This window comes from Doryrhamphus excisus, chromosome 5 (assembly GCF_030265055.1).
Source record: "Doryrhamphus excisus isolate RoL2022-K1 chromosome 5, RoL_Dexc_1.0, whole genome shotgun sequence".
In the NCBI taxonomy this organism is placed as follows: domain Eukaryota; kingdom Metazoa; phylum Chordata; class Actinopteri; order Syngnathiformes; family Syngnathidae; genus Doryrhamphus; species Doryrhamphus excisus.
In genome coordinates this window covers 2,836,207-2,851,807 of record NC_080470.1, presented here as the reverse complement: position 1 = coordinate 2,851,807, position 15,601 = coordinate 2,836,207, and the positions used below count along the sequence as shown (strand labels likewise).

General features: G+C 33.1%; 1 protein-coding gene across 1 annotated transcript; it reads right to left on the bottom strand.

The window, feature by feature from the left end:
- Positions 1–348: 348 nt before the first annotated feature.
- On the bottom strand, positions 349–9,973 carry pdcb (phosducin b). The gene is made up of 4 exons (XM_058074446.1): positions 9,864–9,973; positions 6,639–6,697; positions 4,912–5,060; positions 349–3,345 (listed from the first exon to the last, which is right to left on the bottom strand). The coding sequence occupies exons 2-4, from the start codon at positions 6,682–6,684 to the stop codon at positions 2,830–2,832; spliced, it is 711 nt and encodes a 236-aa protein (XP_057930429.1). The 5' UTR covers positions 6,685–6,697; positions 9,864–9,973; the 3' UTR covers positions 349–2,829.
- Positions 9,974–15,601: the final 5,628 nt, after the last annotated feature.

Below are 15,601 nucleotides of genomic sequence, written 5' to 3'. Positions count from 1 at the left end.
TGAAAACCTCATTATCTGACGCGTTGTCATCTTTTAACATGATTTATCGGTCGGAAAATCAAAATGTGGGCATGGGACGTGACTTTTTAGGAAAAGTTTTTTTTGGTTATCATAATACAATGCACGGCGATAGATTAAGGAGTCTAGACTCTAGTAGCGGCAAAGAGACAGCTGTTAGCAAAGCATTATGTTAACCTCATTAGCTAAATCTCCTGGACCCAGGACCCAGATTGAATACCCACATCATTCAACATAATAAAACAAAATAAAACATAACAAGACTTACCTTACAATTTTATTTTCACTTTCACATGTGGAGGTGATCAGTCAATGAAATGTAAACTCAAATGGAATTTTCATGTTTTATTCATTAAATTATGTACAATTAACATAAATACTGTATGTAATTATTAGGAAAACGACGTATGGTGATTACAGTCTGCTGAGATACATTTAAAAAAATTTTTTTTTTACTAAATTCTGTATACACAAAATACTGGAATGGATTTCGTAGATGGCACTATCTGATCAGGTATACAGTGGAACCTTAGTTAGTGTCTAATTTGTTCCAGAATAAGTGACTTTAACAGAAATGGATGCTCACCAAAACATTTTTTTTTCCCATAAAAAAATTCTGTAAATCCAATAAATCCAAAAATGACACAAAAGTTAGTTGCACATGCAAAAAACAATTAAAATGCAATATAAGTGATGAAGGAATTTACTTTTATCTTCATTAAAGATGTGTTTCTTAACATGACTGTTCCCAAAATCACTATGTGACAGCGAGACAACACATGGACACCACATGCTTGTTTTGCCATGAGTCATTTTTTCAATGTATTAAGTTTCTCGCCTCAATTCCCTCAACCCAAAATGTAGATAAACTAAGTTGCACACTATTGAATACAACAAATAACAGGAAGTTGGTGTCCTTGTGGTGACTGTCTTTGGGAACACTCAGGTTTTCAGTGAAGGTTAAAGTAACTTTAAATCTTTATTTATATTTATTCTTTTCATTTTTATGCATTTCGAATTTTAGAGTTTTATGCAAGTAAAACAAATTGTAAAACTATAAAAATGTGTTTTGGAGAGTCAACCGTAGATGATATCTAGACGGGCGACACAGCTGACTTCTGCTTCCGGTGGCCATTTTGTTAGCAAGTTATGCTAACAAGAACATTCATTCATTCATTTTCGGGCGAGAGGCAGGGTACACCCTGGACTGGTGGCCAGCCAATCACAGGGCACATATAGACAAACAACCATTCACACTCACATTCATACCTATGGACAATTTGGAGTCGCTAATTAACCTAGCATGTTTTTGGAATGTGGGAGGAAACCGGAGTACCCGGAGAAAACCCACGCATGCACGGGGAGAACATGCAAACTCCACACAGAGATGGCCGAGGATGGAATTGAACTTGGGTCTCCTAGCTGTGAAGCCTGTGTGCTAACCACCCGGCCTCTGTGCAGCCCTGGTTCAGTATATTTTTCATCAAAATAGTAGTCATGCCAAAATGTTGTGTTGCTGCTGGATGTTCACAGTATCCGAGTGATACTGTCGTGGGGGTGCTGGAGCCTATCCCAGCTGTCTTTTGAGCGAAAGGCGGGGTACACCCTGGACTGGTGGCTAGCCAATCACAGGGCACATACAGACAAACAACCATTCACACTCACATTCATACCTATGGACAATTTGGAGTCGCTAATTAACCTAGCATGTTTTTGGAATGTGGGAGGAAACCGGAGTACCCGGAGAAAACCCACGCATGCACGGGGAGAACATGCAAACCCCACACAGAGATGGCCGAGGGTGGAATTGAACCCAGGTCTCCTAGCGGTAAGGTCTGCGCGCTAACCACTAAACCGCCGTGTCGCCCATAACATGATCAAAATAATCATAATATATAAACAATCATAATAATAACACTACTACTGTTTTATGTCATAAATGGCTTATTTACTCTTAATAAGTCTATTCAAATGTGTAATATGACTGTAAACGTGACTATAGGGGTGTTGTTTTGTGTCTAGAGGGCTCTAATTATATTATTTAGAAGGCTGCAAACAGGTTTTCTTTTCTCTATGACTAACTATGAAAATAGTTACTCCACACAGAGATGGCCGAGGGTGGAATTGAACCCTGGTCTCTTAGCTGTGAGGTCTGGGCGCTAACCACTCGACCGCCGTGCCGCCCGCTAACAAAAACATTTGTGATAAAAATACATTCAGAAGACATTTGGACTCCCGTCGTGTACTATTAATAACACGGCGAAAAGCACGACATATTGTACGCTAACCACAAAATGTACGCTAACCGAGGCAAAATGAGCTAACACGCTAACTGAGGTTCCACTGTATGTTAAGATATGTTTACAACCTTCTTCCACATCTACTCTTCTTTGGTAAAGTTGAGTTACAAAGAAAGACCAAAAAAATAAAACGTCCTTTAATGGACTATGGAATCAAACTCAAGTATCTAAATTCATACGAATACAGTGTATATGTACATACGTAAATATTCAGTTGAATGCTAATTTTTTTTTTAAATATTCATGAAATTAACATCCATTAAATATACATAACATGTCAATTGTTCTAAAATAATAAAGCAAAACCTTACATTATTGATTATAGATGGTTTGGGCTTTTATTTTGACAATTTGTATTTTAAAACTCTTCATTCTAATTAACCAAAATCATATTTGAGAGCAGCCATGTTTGCGAGGCCTTCACTAGATGTTATTAGATCTTATCTGATAGAACTCATAAAGCTCCACATCCAACCCTCGGCAGCTTCTTTCTTCCACGGCAGCCATTTTTTTACTCCACGTCGTTCTCCTCTTCATCGGCCAACACCGGCATCTCCTTCTCAGGCAGTAGACCATAACTGTTGAGAAAAGCCTCCACATCCGTCGCAAAGAACTCCTCATTTAAGTGCTTCGTGCAGGCCAAGAAGTTCCCGAGCAGTTCTCCCGCCTTGTAGACCAAAAGTGTAGGCAACACCTCATCCGAGAACCTTTCAGCGGCACCTGAGGCGACGGCGTCGATCCTGCAGAACTTCACGGTGGGGTACTCTGTGGCCAGGCAGTCCAGGCAGTTGTTGAGCTCTTCGCAGCCTTTCACGCCCGTCTTGTAGATATGGACCACGACCACCGTGCTGTGGTGTTCCTTCTCGATGACTTCGAGGAACGCCTCGCCGCTGTCCAGGTCGTGTACGCCTTCGAATTTTGGCCCAAAGCTGAGCTTATCGTGCATTTCCTGCATGCATTGCTTTCGGTATTTCTTCAGACAGCCTTCATCTTCGTCCTTAAGGAGCTCGTATTCCTGGACGCTCATCTGAAAAGTGGTTCCGTTAAATATATTTTATCAGACATGGAGTTTTCTGGATGTAAAAAAAATACTACAAGAAAAAACTACAATCCCTTGTCCCTTAACTAAGCATTCAAAAGACGCATATTATTCATTCATTCATTTTCTACCAGAAGGTGCTGGAGCCTATCCCAGCTGTCTTCAGGCGAGAGAGGCGGGGTACAACCTGGACTGGTGGCCAGCCAATCACAGGGCACATATAGACAAACAACCATTCACACTCACATTCATACCTATGGACAATTTGGAGTCGCTAATTAACCTAGCATGTTTTTGGAATGTGGGAGGAAACCGGAGTACCCGGAAAAAAACCCACGCATGCACGGGGAGAACATGCAAACTCCACACAGAGATGGCCGAGGGTGGGGAAAGACAAAATAAGAAGCCTAAAAGTTACCACTTCCACACAAAATAGGAGGAGTACTCATTCATTCATTCATTTTCTACCGCTTATCCTCACGAGGGTCGCAAGGGTGCTGGAGCCTATCCCAGCTGTCTTTTGGGCGAAAGGCGGGGTACACCCTGGACTGGTGGCCAGCCAATCACAGGGCACATATAGACAAACAACCATTCACACTCACATTCATACCTATGGACAATTTGGAGTCGCTAATTAACCTAGCATGTATTTGGAATGTGGGAGGAAACCGGAGTACCCGGAGAAAACCCACGCTTAATACATAGCTTTCATTGAGGTCTTCCTACATTTAAAAAAAATTTAATTTTCCAAATATTTCAACTTTCTTCAAAATTTTCTTTTAGTAATATTATGATTTTATTCACATAATATTAGGACTTTTTCAACCTAATTTTCAAAAAATTACATATCCATTTCATAATTTTACAACTTTGAAGAACTTTAATTTTTTCATAATATTACAAGTTTATTCTCGTCAAATTGCCAATTTTTTTTCTCAATATTTTGACTTTATTCTTGCAAAATTACAGCTGATTTTCCAGTTCTGTTAACTATTTCAACTTTCTTCTTGTAAGTTTCTATGCCGCTTATCCTCACTAGGATTGTGGGGGTATGCTGGAGCCTATCCCAGCTGTCTTCGGGCGAAAGGCGGGGTACACCCTGGACTGGTGGCCAGCCAATCACAGGGCACATATAGACAAACAACCATTCACACTCACATTCATACCTCCGGACAATTTGGAGTCGCTAATTAACCTAGCATGTTTTTGGAATGTGGGAGGAAACCGGAGTACCCGGAAAAAACCCACACATGCACGGGGAGAACATGCAAACTCCACACAGAGATGGACGAGGGTGGAATTGAACTTGGGTCTCCTAGCTGTGAAGCCTGTGTGCTAACCACCCGCCCCCTGTGCAGCCCTGGTTCAGTATATTTTTTATCAAAATAGTAGTCATGCCAAAATGTTGTGTTGCTGCTGGATGTTCACAGTATCTGAACTGTGCTCCAGCACCCCCGCGACCCCCGTGAGGAAAAGCGGTAGAAAATGAATGAATGAATAAAATACCTTAAAGAATGACCTTACTCAACTCATGAAACGATATTTCCTGCATACCTTGCGATTCAGATTTGCCCTGGAGTCGTCCTTTTTCCTATTAGGGGATGACATTTGTCTGAGAAGTTCTCGTTTGGCAGGTGGCAGGTTCTCCTGGTCCATACTCTCCAACTTGAACCTCCTCCAGTCATTGATGACTCCCTTGGGCCCTTGGGACATATTAGCATACAGCATTTAGTGGTATTGTAGCATTCACAATCATATGGAAAAATGATTACAATGTTTTTTTTAATCTAAAATAAACAATTACCAAAATGACATTACAGCCGAAGTCAAGGCAACATAATAAAAAATGTAAAACTTAAAAAATATTTTTCGATTCATAATAAAACAATAGCAACAACAAGAAGTAAGTGTAGAAAAAGCTATTTCTTTAATGGAGTTCAGGTCGTGTATGGCATTATGGAAAAACCTTTGTTTTTTTTCATTTAAAACTCGTATTGGTACATGTTTATACATGTTTGACATAATTACACATAATTCATCAATAGTTCTATTCATAGATTCAAAAGCATTTCACTTAAATGATGTGTAGTTCCAGTACACATCCACTTTGCTATTAAACATTACAATTCTAAAATAAACAATTACCAAAATGACAGTACAGCCGAAGTCAAGGCAACATAACAAAAAATGTAAGTCCTAAAGAATATTTTTCGATTTATAATAAAACAATAGCAACAACAAGAAGTAAGTGTAGAAAAACATATTTCTTTAATGGAGTTCAGGTTGTGTAGACTATTATGGAAAAACCTGTTTTTTTTCATTGAAAACTCGTATTGATACATGTTTATACATGTTTGAGGTATAACATTTGAGTGTTAAGTTGCTGTGTGGTGAGTTTAATATTGTTTATCAGATGAAACTGTGCAATTCACTTAAACTATGAGTAGTTCCTGTACACATCCACTCTGCTATTAAACATTAAAATTCTAAAATAAACAATTACCAAATTGACATTAGAGCCGAAGTCAAGGCAACATAATAAAAAATTAAGACCTAAAGAATATTTTTCGATTCATAATAAAACGATAGCAACAACAAGAAGTAAGTGTAGAAAAACGTATTTCTTTAATGGAGTTCTGGTCCTGTAGAGCATTATAGAAAAACCTGTTTTTTTTCATTGAAAACTCGTATTGATACATGTTTATACATGTTTGAGGTATAACATTTGAGTGTTAACTTGCTGTGTGATGAAAAACATATTTCTTTAATGGAGTTCAGGTCGTGTATGGCATTACGGAAAAACGTTTGTTTTTTTTTCATTGAAAACTCCTATTAGTACATGTTTATACATGTTTGAGGTATAACATTTGAGTGTTAAGTTGCTGTGTGATGAAAAACATATTTCTTTAATGGAGTTCAGGTCGTGTATGGCATTACGGAAAAACGTTTGTTTTTTTCATTGAAAACTCATATTAGTACATGTTTATACATGTTTGAGGTATAACATTTGAGTGTTAAGTTGCTGTGTGATGAAAAACATATTTCTTTAATGGAGTTCAGGTCGTGTATGGCATTATGGAAAAACGTTTGGTTTTTTTCATTGAAAACTCATATTGGTACATGTTTATCCATGTTTTGAGGTATAACATTTGAGTGTTAAGTTGCTGTGTGATGAATTTAATATTGTTTATCAGATGAAACCGTGACCGTGGAGGATTTTCAATGACACAAACACACCATAATTTTATGTATCATGAATTAAAAAAAACTGTTCCACTCACCCGTGTGGGTTGCTGTTTCTTCCAAGTCAATCATCTGGTTCGACATGTTTCTGCTTAGCCTATAAAACACAAAACTGACAATTCAATCCAAATTATGATGATGTCGTTGGCCACAAGAGTAGCCACTCGTGTTTTTTTTTTTTTTTAAAATACATAAAACGTTGATGACCGGTCACATTTGTTAGCTCGAATAAGATCATTTCATAGCTCCAGATTTGTTTACAAAGATATCCCCATGATATTTAATTCAATTAATGCTGTCTAAGAGGATTAGTGGAATGCAGCAGGTCTCCCGGTGGCTTTGCTAGTCGCTAAACAGGCTATAATATACATAGAACTATGTCCTAATTTTAGAACAATGTACTTTATGCATTAAGTATAATGCAAGTATTCCACAAGACTTATCATCCCATAATAATAATAATAATAATGATAATGGTTTAGTTTATTTTGGACATGCATGCGAGGTTGAAGTGCGTCACAATTCAAAATATCCGAAAAGAAGCAGGAAGAAGCAGAAATTGTTCGATATGTACCAGTTTACCATTTTTTTTTAATAATAAAGAAGTAAATAAATGAATAAGAAAATGATAAAAATGTGTAATAGCACAGTTAAGAAAAATTTAGAAATAGCTAAATAAATAAATAAATGAATGAATGAATAAGTCCAGAGTGTGTAACAATAATAACAATAATTTAATTAAATTATTAAAAGATAAAATAATGAAGCGTAAACAGTACATGCAGGAGTAAAATGTACGTACACATTGTATAATAAATATGTAATAAAATGGTGTAAGATAATGTTCATTATTGTTCTTCCTTATACTTTGTCAACACCACATTCGTAATCAACTCACTTCTTATTTAAATTCCACGTTACATATTTTTCCTACAGTACATGCTACGTCATTGCATATATTGCGGTAACATATTTGATATCAAATCTACGAGTAAATAGATTACACTATTAATATAGATTAACTATCAATAGTCTAAAAAAGAAAACTTAAATATGAGTCTAAAAAATAATAAAAATACAGAAAAGTTAAAATGACAAAAGTCTAAAAAAAGATACAAAGAATAAAAAAAAATTAAAACTTTAGAAATAATTCAAAAATTAAAATGACTTAAAAGTCTTATAAATCATTAGAAAATATTACAAAATAAAAATGAATGAAATAAAAGTCTACATCAATTATATCAATAATTTAAAAAATAATTCAAACGCAAAAATGACTTAAATAAAAGTCTAAAAAAAATAATACAAATAATTGCAAAATAAGAAACACTTAAATAAAACTCGTAAATAAAACAATACAAATAATTGTAAAATAAAATTCTACAAAAAAAACAAACTAGGATGACTTATGTAAATAAAAATAATAACTATTGGAAAATTTCTATCCTATAGTTTGAGACCATTTGTCAATTTGGTTTGGCTTCAATAAAAACAGAAAAAAATAAAAATGAAGGAATAAATACATACATAGATAAAATATTACTTAAATAAAAAGCAGTTGATGTTTGCTAAATACAAGGATGAAGAGTCTTGAACCAGTCATGATGTGCTATATATATCACTATATTGACACTTACTATGGTACCCATTATGGCATTGGATGCTTATATCACCTACTACTTCGGTACGGGACAAAAGGAAAAAAAAATACTTAATAGTCTAAAAAAGAAAACTTAAATATGAGTCTAAAAAATAATAAAAATACAGAGAAAGAATTAAATTTCTTTCAAAAATTCTTTAAAAATTAAATTTTTAAAAGAATTTAAAAAAAATTAAACTTTAGAAATAATTCAAAAATTAAAATGACTTAAAAGTCTTATAAATCATAAAAAAATACAAAATAAAAATGAATGAAATAAAAGTCTATATCAATTATATCAATAATTCAAAAAATAATTCAAAAGCAAAAATGACTGAAATAAAAGTCTAAAAAAATAATACAAATAATTCTAAAATAAGAAAGACTTCAATAAAAGTCGTAAATAAAATAAGATTAATTATTGTAAAATAAAATTCTACAAAAACAACAAAACTAGAATGACTGGAAAATTTCCATCCTACAGTTTGAGACCATTTGTCAATTTGGTTCAGCTTCAATAAAAACAGAAAAAATAAAAATGAAGGAATAAATACATACATAGATAAATATTACTTTAAAAAAGCAGTTGATGTTTGCTAAATACAAGGATGAACCTCGTAATGCACCTCGTACTTCGGTACGATTTACATTATTAAAAAAAACAAAAAAAAAACCTAAACTGTATTATGGAAAGCAGGAAGTGAACAAATGTAACAGTTACTGATTGTAAAAGTACCAGATGGATGGGTAGGATTTAATAAGCTTTGCTTCTTCCTACTCCTTTTTTGGACATGTGGAACTGGGAACTGATTTGACAAAAAAAACAACAAAAAAAAACTTAAACTATATTAGGAAAGCAGGAAGTGAACAAATGTAACAGTTACTGATTGTAAAAGTACCAGATGGAAGGGTAGGATTTAATAAGCTTTGCTTCTTCCTACTCCTTTTTTGGACATGTGGAACTGGGAACTGATTTGACAAAAAAAAAACAACAACAAAAAACTAAAACTATATTAGGAAAGCAGGAAGTGAACAAATGTAACAGTTACTGATTGTAAAAGTACCAGATGGAGGGGTAGGATTTAATAAGCTTTGCTTCTTCCTATTCCTTTTTTGGACATGTGGAACTGGGAACTGATTTGACCAAAAAAAAACAACAACAAAAAACTAAAACTATATTAGGAAAGCAGGAAGTGAACAAATGTAACAGTTACTGATTGTAACTGAGTACCAGATGGAGGGGTAGGATTTAATAAGCTTTGCTTCTTCCTACTCCTTTTTTGGACGTGTGGAACTGTGAACTGATTATGTGATGCATTCAATTGTCATCTGATGCATGTTCGAATGAAATAAAAGCATTAGAATTACAAAAATACTTTCCCTGGTGAGTCCTGTATGAATGTTTTGTGGTTCCATTTCCTGGTGTGTACACGTGTGTGTACAGTGAAGTCTTTTGAGTCTGCAGATGCTATACCCGTGACACGGTAGCAACAAGAAACTGCTTTGTTTGTGTATTTTGTGCTGCAAAAACTCATCTTATTTGCGTATTACGACGATAATACACACAAGAGCGTAGAATAATGAGAATTTAAAAGTAGTATGAGAAAATCGAACTCGTTCTTACCTTTCACCGCGTTGCCTTGAAGTTGTGCGTGTACTCGATGTCTTCACGAAGTTATCTGTTGCTGCTTGGTGTGTTTTTTTTTTTTTTTTTTTTTGGGATAAACGTGTTGGTGCTCTCCAGCCAATGAGCAAGGTCTAACGGAGATTTTAGACCTCACGGAAATAGATCCTAAGAGGATTTCACTTCAGGAATTAGAAGCCTCTAGTTGCTACAATACAGCGAGAGATGCAAAACATACTAAGAGAGAGACAGAAAACGTTTTCCTCCGATACGCAACTTGGGAGGGTTGGCCGACTTTGATCAGCGCATAAAAGAGAAATTGTTGTCTTGGTTAAATCCTAGACCGGAACAAGAGTCACAAGAGTTAACTCTGTCTCGGTAAAGAACTCTGGAATGAATGCCTTGTTTTGTTATTCAGTTAAACGTCTCTGAGGCCATCATACTTTCACACACACACATGACAGCCAGCTTAGAAAACATAAAACACCTCCGGTCAAGGATGCTTTATCATGCGGCTTTATGGTTGACTCTCAAAAACAAGAATAACACTGTTTGTCGAGAAAAAACAGTGTCGCTTTTACATTAGCGACAACATGTGTATGCGTCTTCGGTCGCCATTCAAACGCTTTTCACAAAGTAATTAATAAATGATTACAGTTTTGTGGGTGAATACAGACAATTATTAGTAAAAAATATTTATAATATATATATAAATATATATATAAATATTTTATTATATTATATATAATATATATTATATATATATAAATATTTATTTATAAATATATTATATATATAAATATTTTATTATATAATATATATTATATTTTATTATATATATATAAATATTTATTATAATAATATTTTATAATTATTAATAATTTATAATATTAAATATATATTTATTTACATATATATTTATATATTTAAGTACCTTAAGAATACAAATGGCTGACTTTACTAACTTAATGAACTGACATGCAAATACAATGGGCAGAAAACGCTTTTCACAAAGTAATTTATAAATGATTACAGTTTTGTGGGTGAATACAGACAATTATTAGTAAAAAAAAAAATATATATATATATATATTTTATTATAGTATATTATATATAATATATATAATATATATATAAATATTTATTTATAAATATATTATATATATATAAATATTTTATTATATTATATATAATATATAATATATATTATATTTTATTATATATATATAAATATTTATTATAATAATATTTTATAATTGTTAATAATTTATAATAATTTATAATATTAAATATATATTTATTTACATATATATTTATATATTTAAGTACCTTAAGAATACAAATGGCTGACTTTACTAACTTAATGAACTGACATGCAAATACAATGGGCAGAAAACGCTTTTCACAAAGTAATTAATAAATGATTACAGTTTTGTGGGTGAATACAGACAATTATTAGTAAAAAATATTTATAATATATATATATATATAAATATATATATATAAATATTTTATTATATTATATATAATATATATTATATATATATATAAATATTTATTTATAAATATATTATATATATAAATATTTTATTATATTATATATAATATATAATATATATTATATTTTATTATATATATATGAATATTTATTATAATAATATTTTATAATTATTAATAATTTATAATAATTTATAATATTAAATATATATTTATTTACATATATATTTATATATTTAAGTACCTTAAGAATACAAATGGCTGACTTTACTAACTTAATGAACGGACATGCAAATACAATGGGCAGAAAACGCTTTTCACAAAGTAATTAATAAATGATTACAGTTTTGTGGGTGAATACAGACAATTATTAGTAAAAAAATATTTATAATATATATATAAATATATATATAAATATTATATTATATTATATATAATATATATATAAATATTTATTTATAAATATATTATATATAAAAATATTTTATTATATTATATATAATATATATTATATATATTATATTTTATTATATATATATATAATTATTTATTATAATCATATTTAAAAATTATTAATAATTTATAATAATTTATAATATTAAATATATATTTATTTACATATATATTTATATATTTAAGTACCTTAAGAATACAAATGGCTGACTTTACTAACTTAATGAACTGACATGCAAATACAATGGGCAGAAAAAGCCTTCTAATTGTGAATGTAGTATTCCATATCAGCCACAAGGTGTCGGTATTCGGTTCCAGACGTGGAAGGGCCAGACGTGTTCGCGACAAAAGGAGTTTATTGCAGGTTTAACAATAACATGATTATCATATTCATATTCATAACAATTATTCATTAATGACAATAATGTATACCTATGGAAATGGATAACAATGTTAGCGTGCTAGCAATGATACTATGCTAATGTTCGAATGCTAACAACTAGCATTAGCATAAGAGTTCTCATGTGTGTTCGTATAAGTGTCAATCCAACAAAAATCTACTATGCTAATTTTGTTATATTTTTTCATATTCATGAAAAACGCAAAAAGTGCTATTTGCTCAAGTTAGCATGCCAGCAATGGTAACAAGCTAAAGTTGGTAACACCAACAATAATGTACAATAATGTACACCTATGGAAATGGATAATAATGTTAGTGTGCAAGCAATGATACTATGCTAATGTTCGAATGCTAACAACTAGCATTAGCATAAGAGTTCTCATGTGTGTGCGCATGAGAGTGTTCGTATAAGTGTCAATCCATCAAAAATCTACTATGCGAATATTAACATGCTAACACACTAACTTTATCATGCTAGCACCTACCATGATAGTGGTGTTTATATTTCGGTCTACCCATAAAAATAACAAAAACATGTTAGCAAGCTAGCAATGCTAACATACTAACACATATGAAATGAACAGGCTAATGTTCGCAACTCTCAACCTTTGACGTCACTTCCTGTCCTCTACACATCACAAAGGTTTGGAAGGTTTTGCTCCCAATTCAATCTCTATTGTAAATAAATCATTTTGTTATATTTTTACATATTCATGAAAAACGCAAAAAGTGCTATTTGCTCATGTTAGCATGCTAGCAACGGTAACAAGCTAAAGTTAACATGGTAACACGTAACAATAATGTACACCTATAGAAATGGATAATAATGTTAGTGTGCTAGCAATGATATTATGCTAATGTTTGAATGCTAACAACTAGCATTAGCATAAGAGTTCTCATGGGTGTGCGCATGAGCGTGTTCGTATAAGTGTCAATCTACTATGCTAATATTAACATGCTAACATACTAACTTTATCATGCTAACACCTACCATGATAGTGGTGTTTACTCTCAACCTCTGACGTCACTTCCTGTCCTCTAGAAGGTTTTGCTCCCAATTCAATCTCTATTGTAAATAAATCATTTTGTTATATTTTTACATATTCATGAAAAACGCAAAAAGTGCTATTTGCTGATGTTAGCATGCTAGCAATGGTAACAAGCTAAACTTAACATGGTAACACCTAACAATAATGTACACCTATGGAAATGAATAATAATTTTTGTGTGCTAGCAATGATACTATGCTAATGTTAGAATGTAACAACTGGCATTAGCATAAGAGTTCTCATGTGTGTGCGCATGAGTGTTCGTATGAGTGTCAATCCATCAAAAATCTACTATGCTAATACGAACATGCTAACATACTAACTTTATCAAAATCTAATTTAAATCTAAATTAACATGCTAACATACTAACTTTGTCATGCTAACACCTACCATGATAGTGGTGTTTATATTTCTTTCTACCCATAAAAAATAACAAAAAATGTTATCAAGCTAGCAATGCTAACATACTAACACATATGAAATGAACAGGCTACAGTTCTCAACTCTCAACCTCTGACGTCACTTCCTGTCCTCTAGAAGGTTTTGCTCACCAATTCAATCTCTATTGTAAATAAATCATTTTGTTATATTTTTACATATTCATGAAAAACGCAAAAAGTGCTATTTGCTCATGTTAGCATGCTAGCAATGGTAACAAGCTAAAGATAACATGGTAACACCTAACAATAATGTACACCTATGGAAATGGATAATAATGTTAGTGTGCTAGCAATGATGCTATGCTAATGTTCGAATGCTAACAACTAGCATTAGCATAAGCGTTCTCATGTGTGTGCGCATGAGAGTGTCAATCCATCAAAAATCTAAATCTAATTTAAATCTAAATTAACATGCTAACATGCTAAAGTTAACACGGTAACACCTAACAATAATGTATACCTATGGAAATGGATAATGTTAGTGTGCTAGCAATAATACTATGCTAATGTTTGAATGCTAACAACTAGCATTAGCATAAGAGTTCTCATGTGTATGCGCATGAGAGTGTTCGTAAGTGTCAATCCATCAAAAATCTACTATGCTAATATTAACATGCTAACAACTAACTTTATCATGCTAACACCTACCATGATAATGGTGTTTATGTTTCTGTCTACCCATAAAAATAACAAAAAATGTTATCAAGCTAACAATGTTAACATACTAACACATATAAGTCAAAGTAACTCCGCCTGCCTCGGAAAAAATGTTTTGACAAGTTTGACAAAAACCTTTTCTGAGACAAGTTGACAAGACGAAGTCTTTGACTTTTGTCTTGTCGTCTTACTGTCCTTTTGTGTCCGGGATGTTATTGGCTTAAAGGATCAGTAGACGTTCTAAATGGAGGCACTAGGAGGAGCCGTGCATGTCAGGTGGGGCTTTCCATCATCTCGCTTGCTCGCTAAGCATCAGTTGCTTAAAATGGATACAGCAGATTATTCTAAAAAAAACAAAAACACAAAAATACCTGACAGCCTTTCATAAGCCGCCCTTTTACTTTCACCCCTCACCCCGCCCCCACACACCCTCTGTATCTATACTGGTTCCAGAATATAATAATAAGTGAATTAATTGAATATTTTCATAGTTAGTCATAGAGAAAAGAAAACCTGTTTGCAGCCTTCTCAATAATATAATTAGAGCCCTCTAGACACAAAATAACACCCCTATAGTCACGTTTACAGTCATATTACACATTTGAATAGACTTATTAAGAGTAAATAAGCCATTTATGGGCGGCACGGCGGTCTAGTGGTTAGCGCGCAGACCTCACAGCTAGGAGACCTGGGTTCAATTCTCATTGGTTGATATGTATCGGACCTCGACAGATTTTAAAAATACAATTAAACAAGTAAACTAACAAAAAATGTAAAAAAAAAACAAGTCATAATATTAATATTAAAAAATCCTACTTAATAGGCTGCACGGCAACAGAGTGGTTAGCGCACAGGCCACACAGCTAGGAGACGACGGGTTCGATTCCACCCTCTCTGTGTGGAGTTTGCATGTTTTCCCCGTGCATGCGTGGGTTTTCTCCGGGTACTCCGGTTTCCTCCCACATTACAAAAACATGCTAACATGCTAACATGCTAACTGGCGACTCCAAATTGTCCATAGGTATGAATGTGAGTGTGAATGGTTGTTTGTCTATATGTGCCCTGTGATTGGCTGGCCACCAGTCCAGGGTGTACCCCGCCTCTCTTGCCCGAAGACAGCTGGGATAGGCTCCAGCACCCCCGCGACCCTTGTGAGGAAAAGGTAGAAAATGAATGAATAAATGATGATGATATCATGATGATCAATGATATCATGATAATAAATTACATAAGTGTACTAT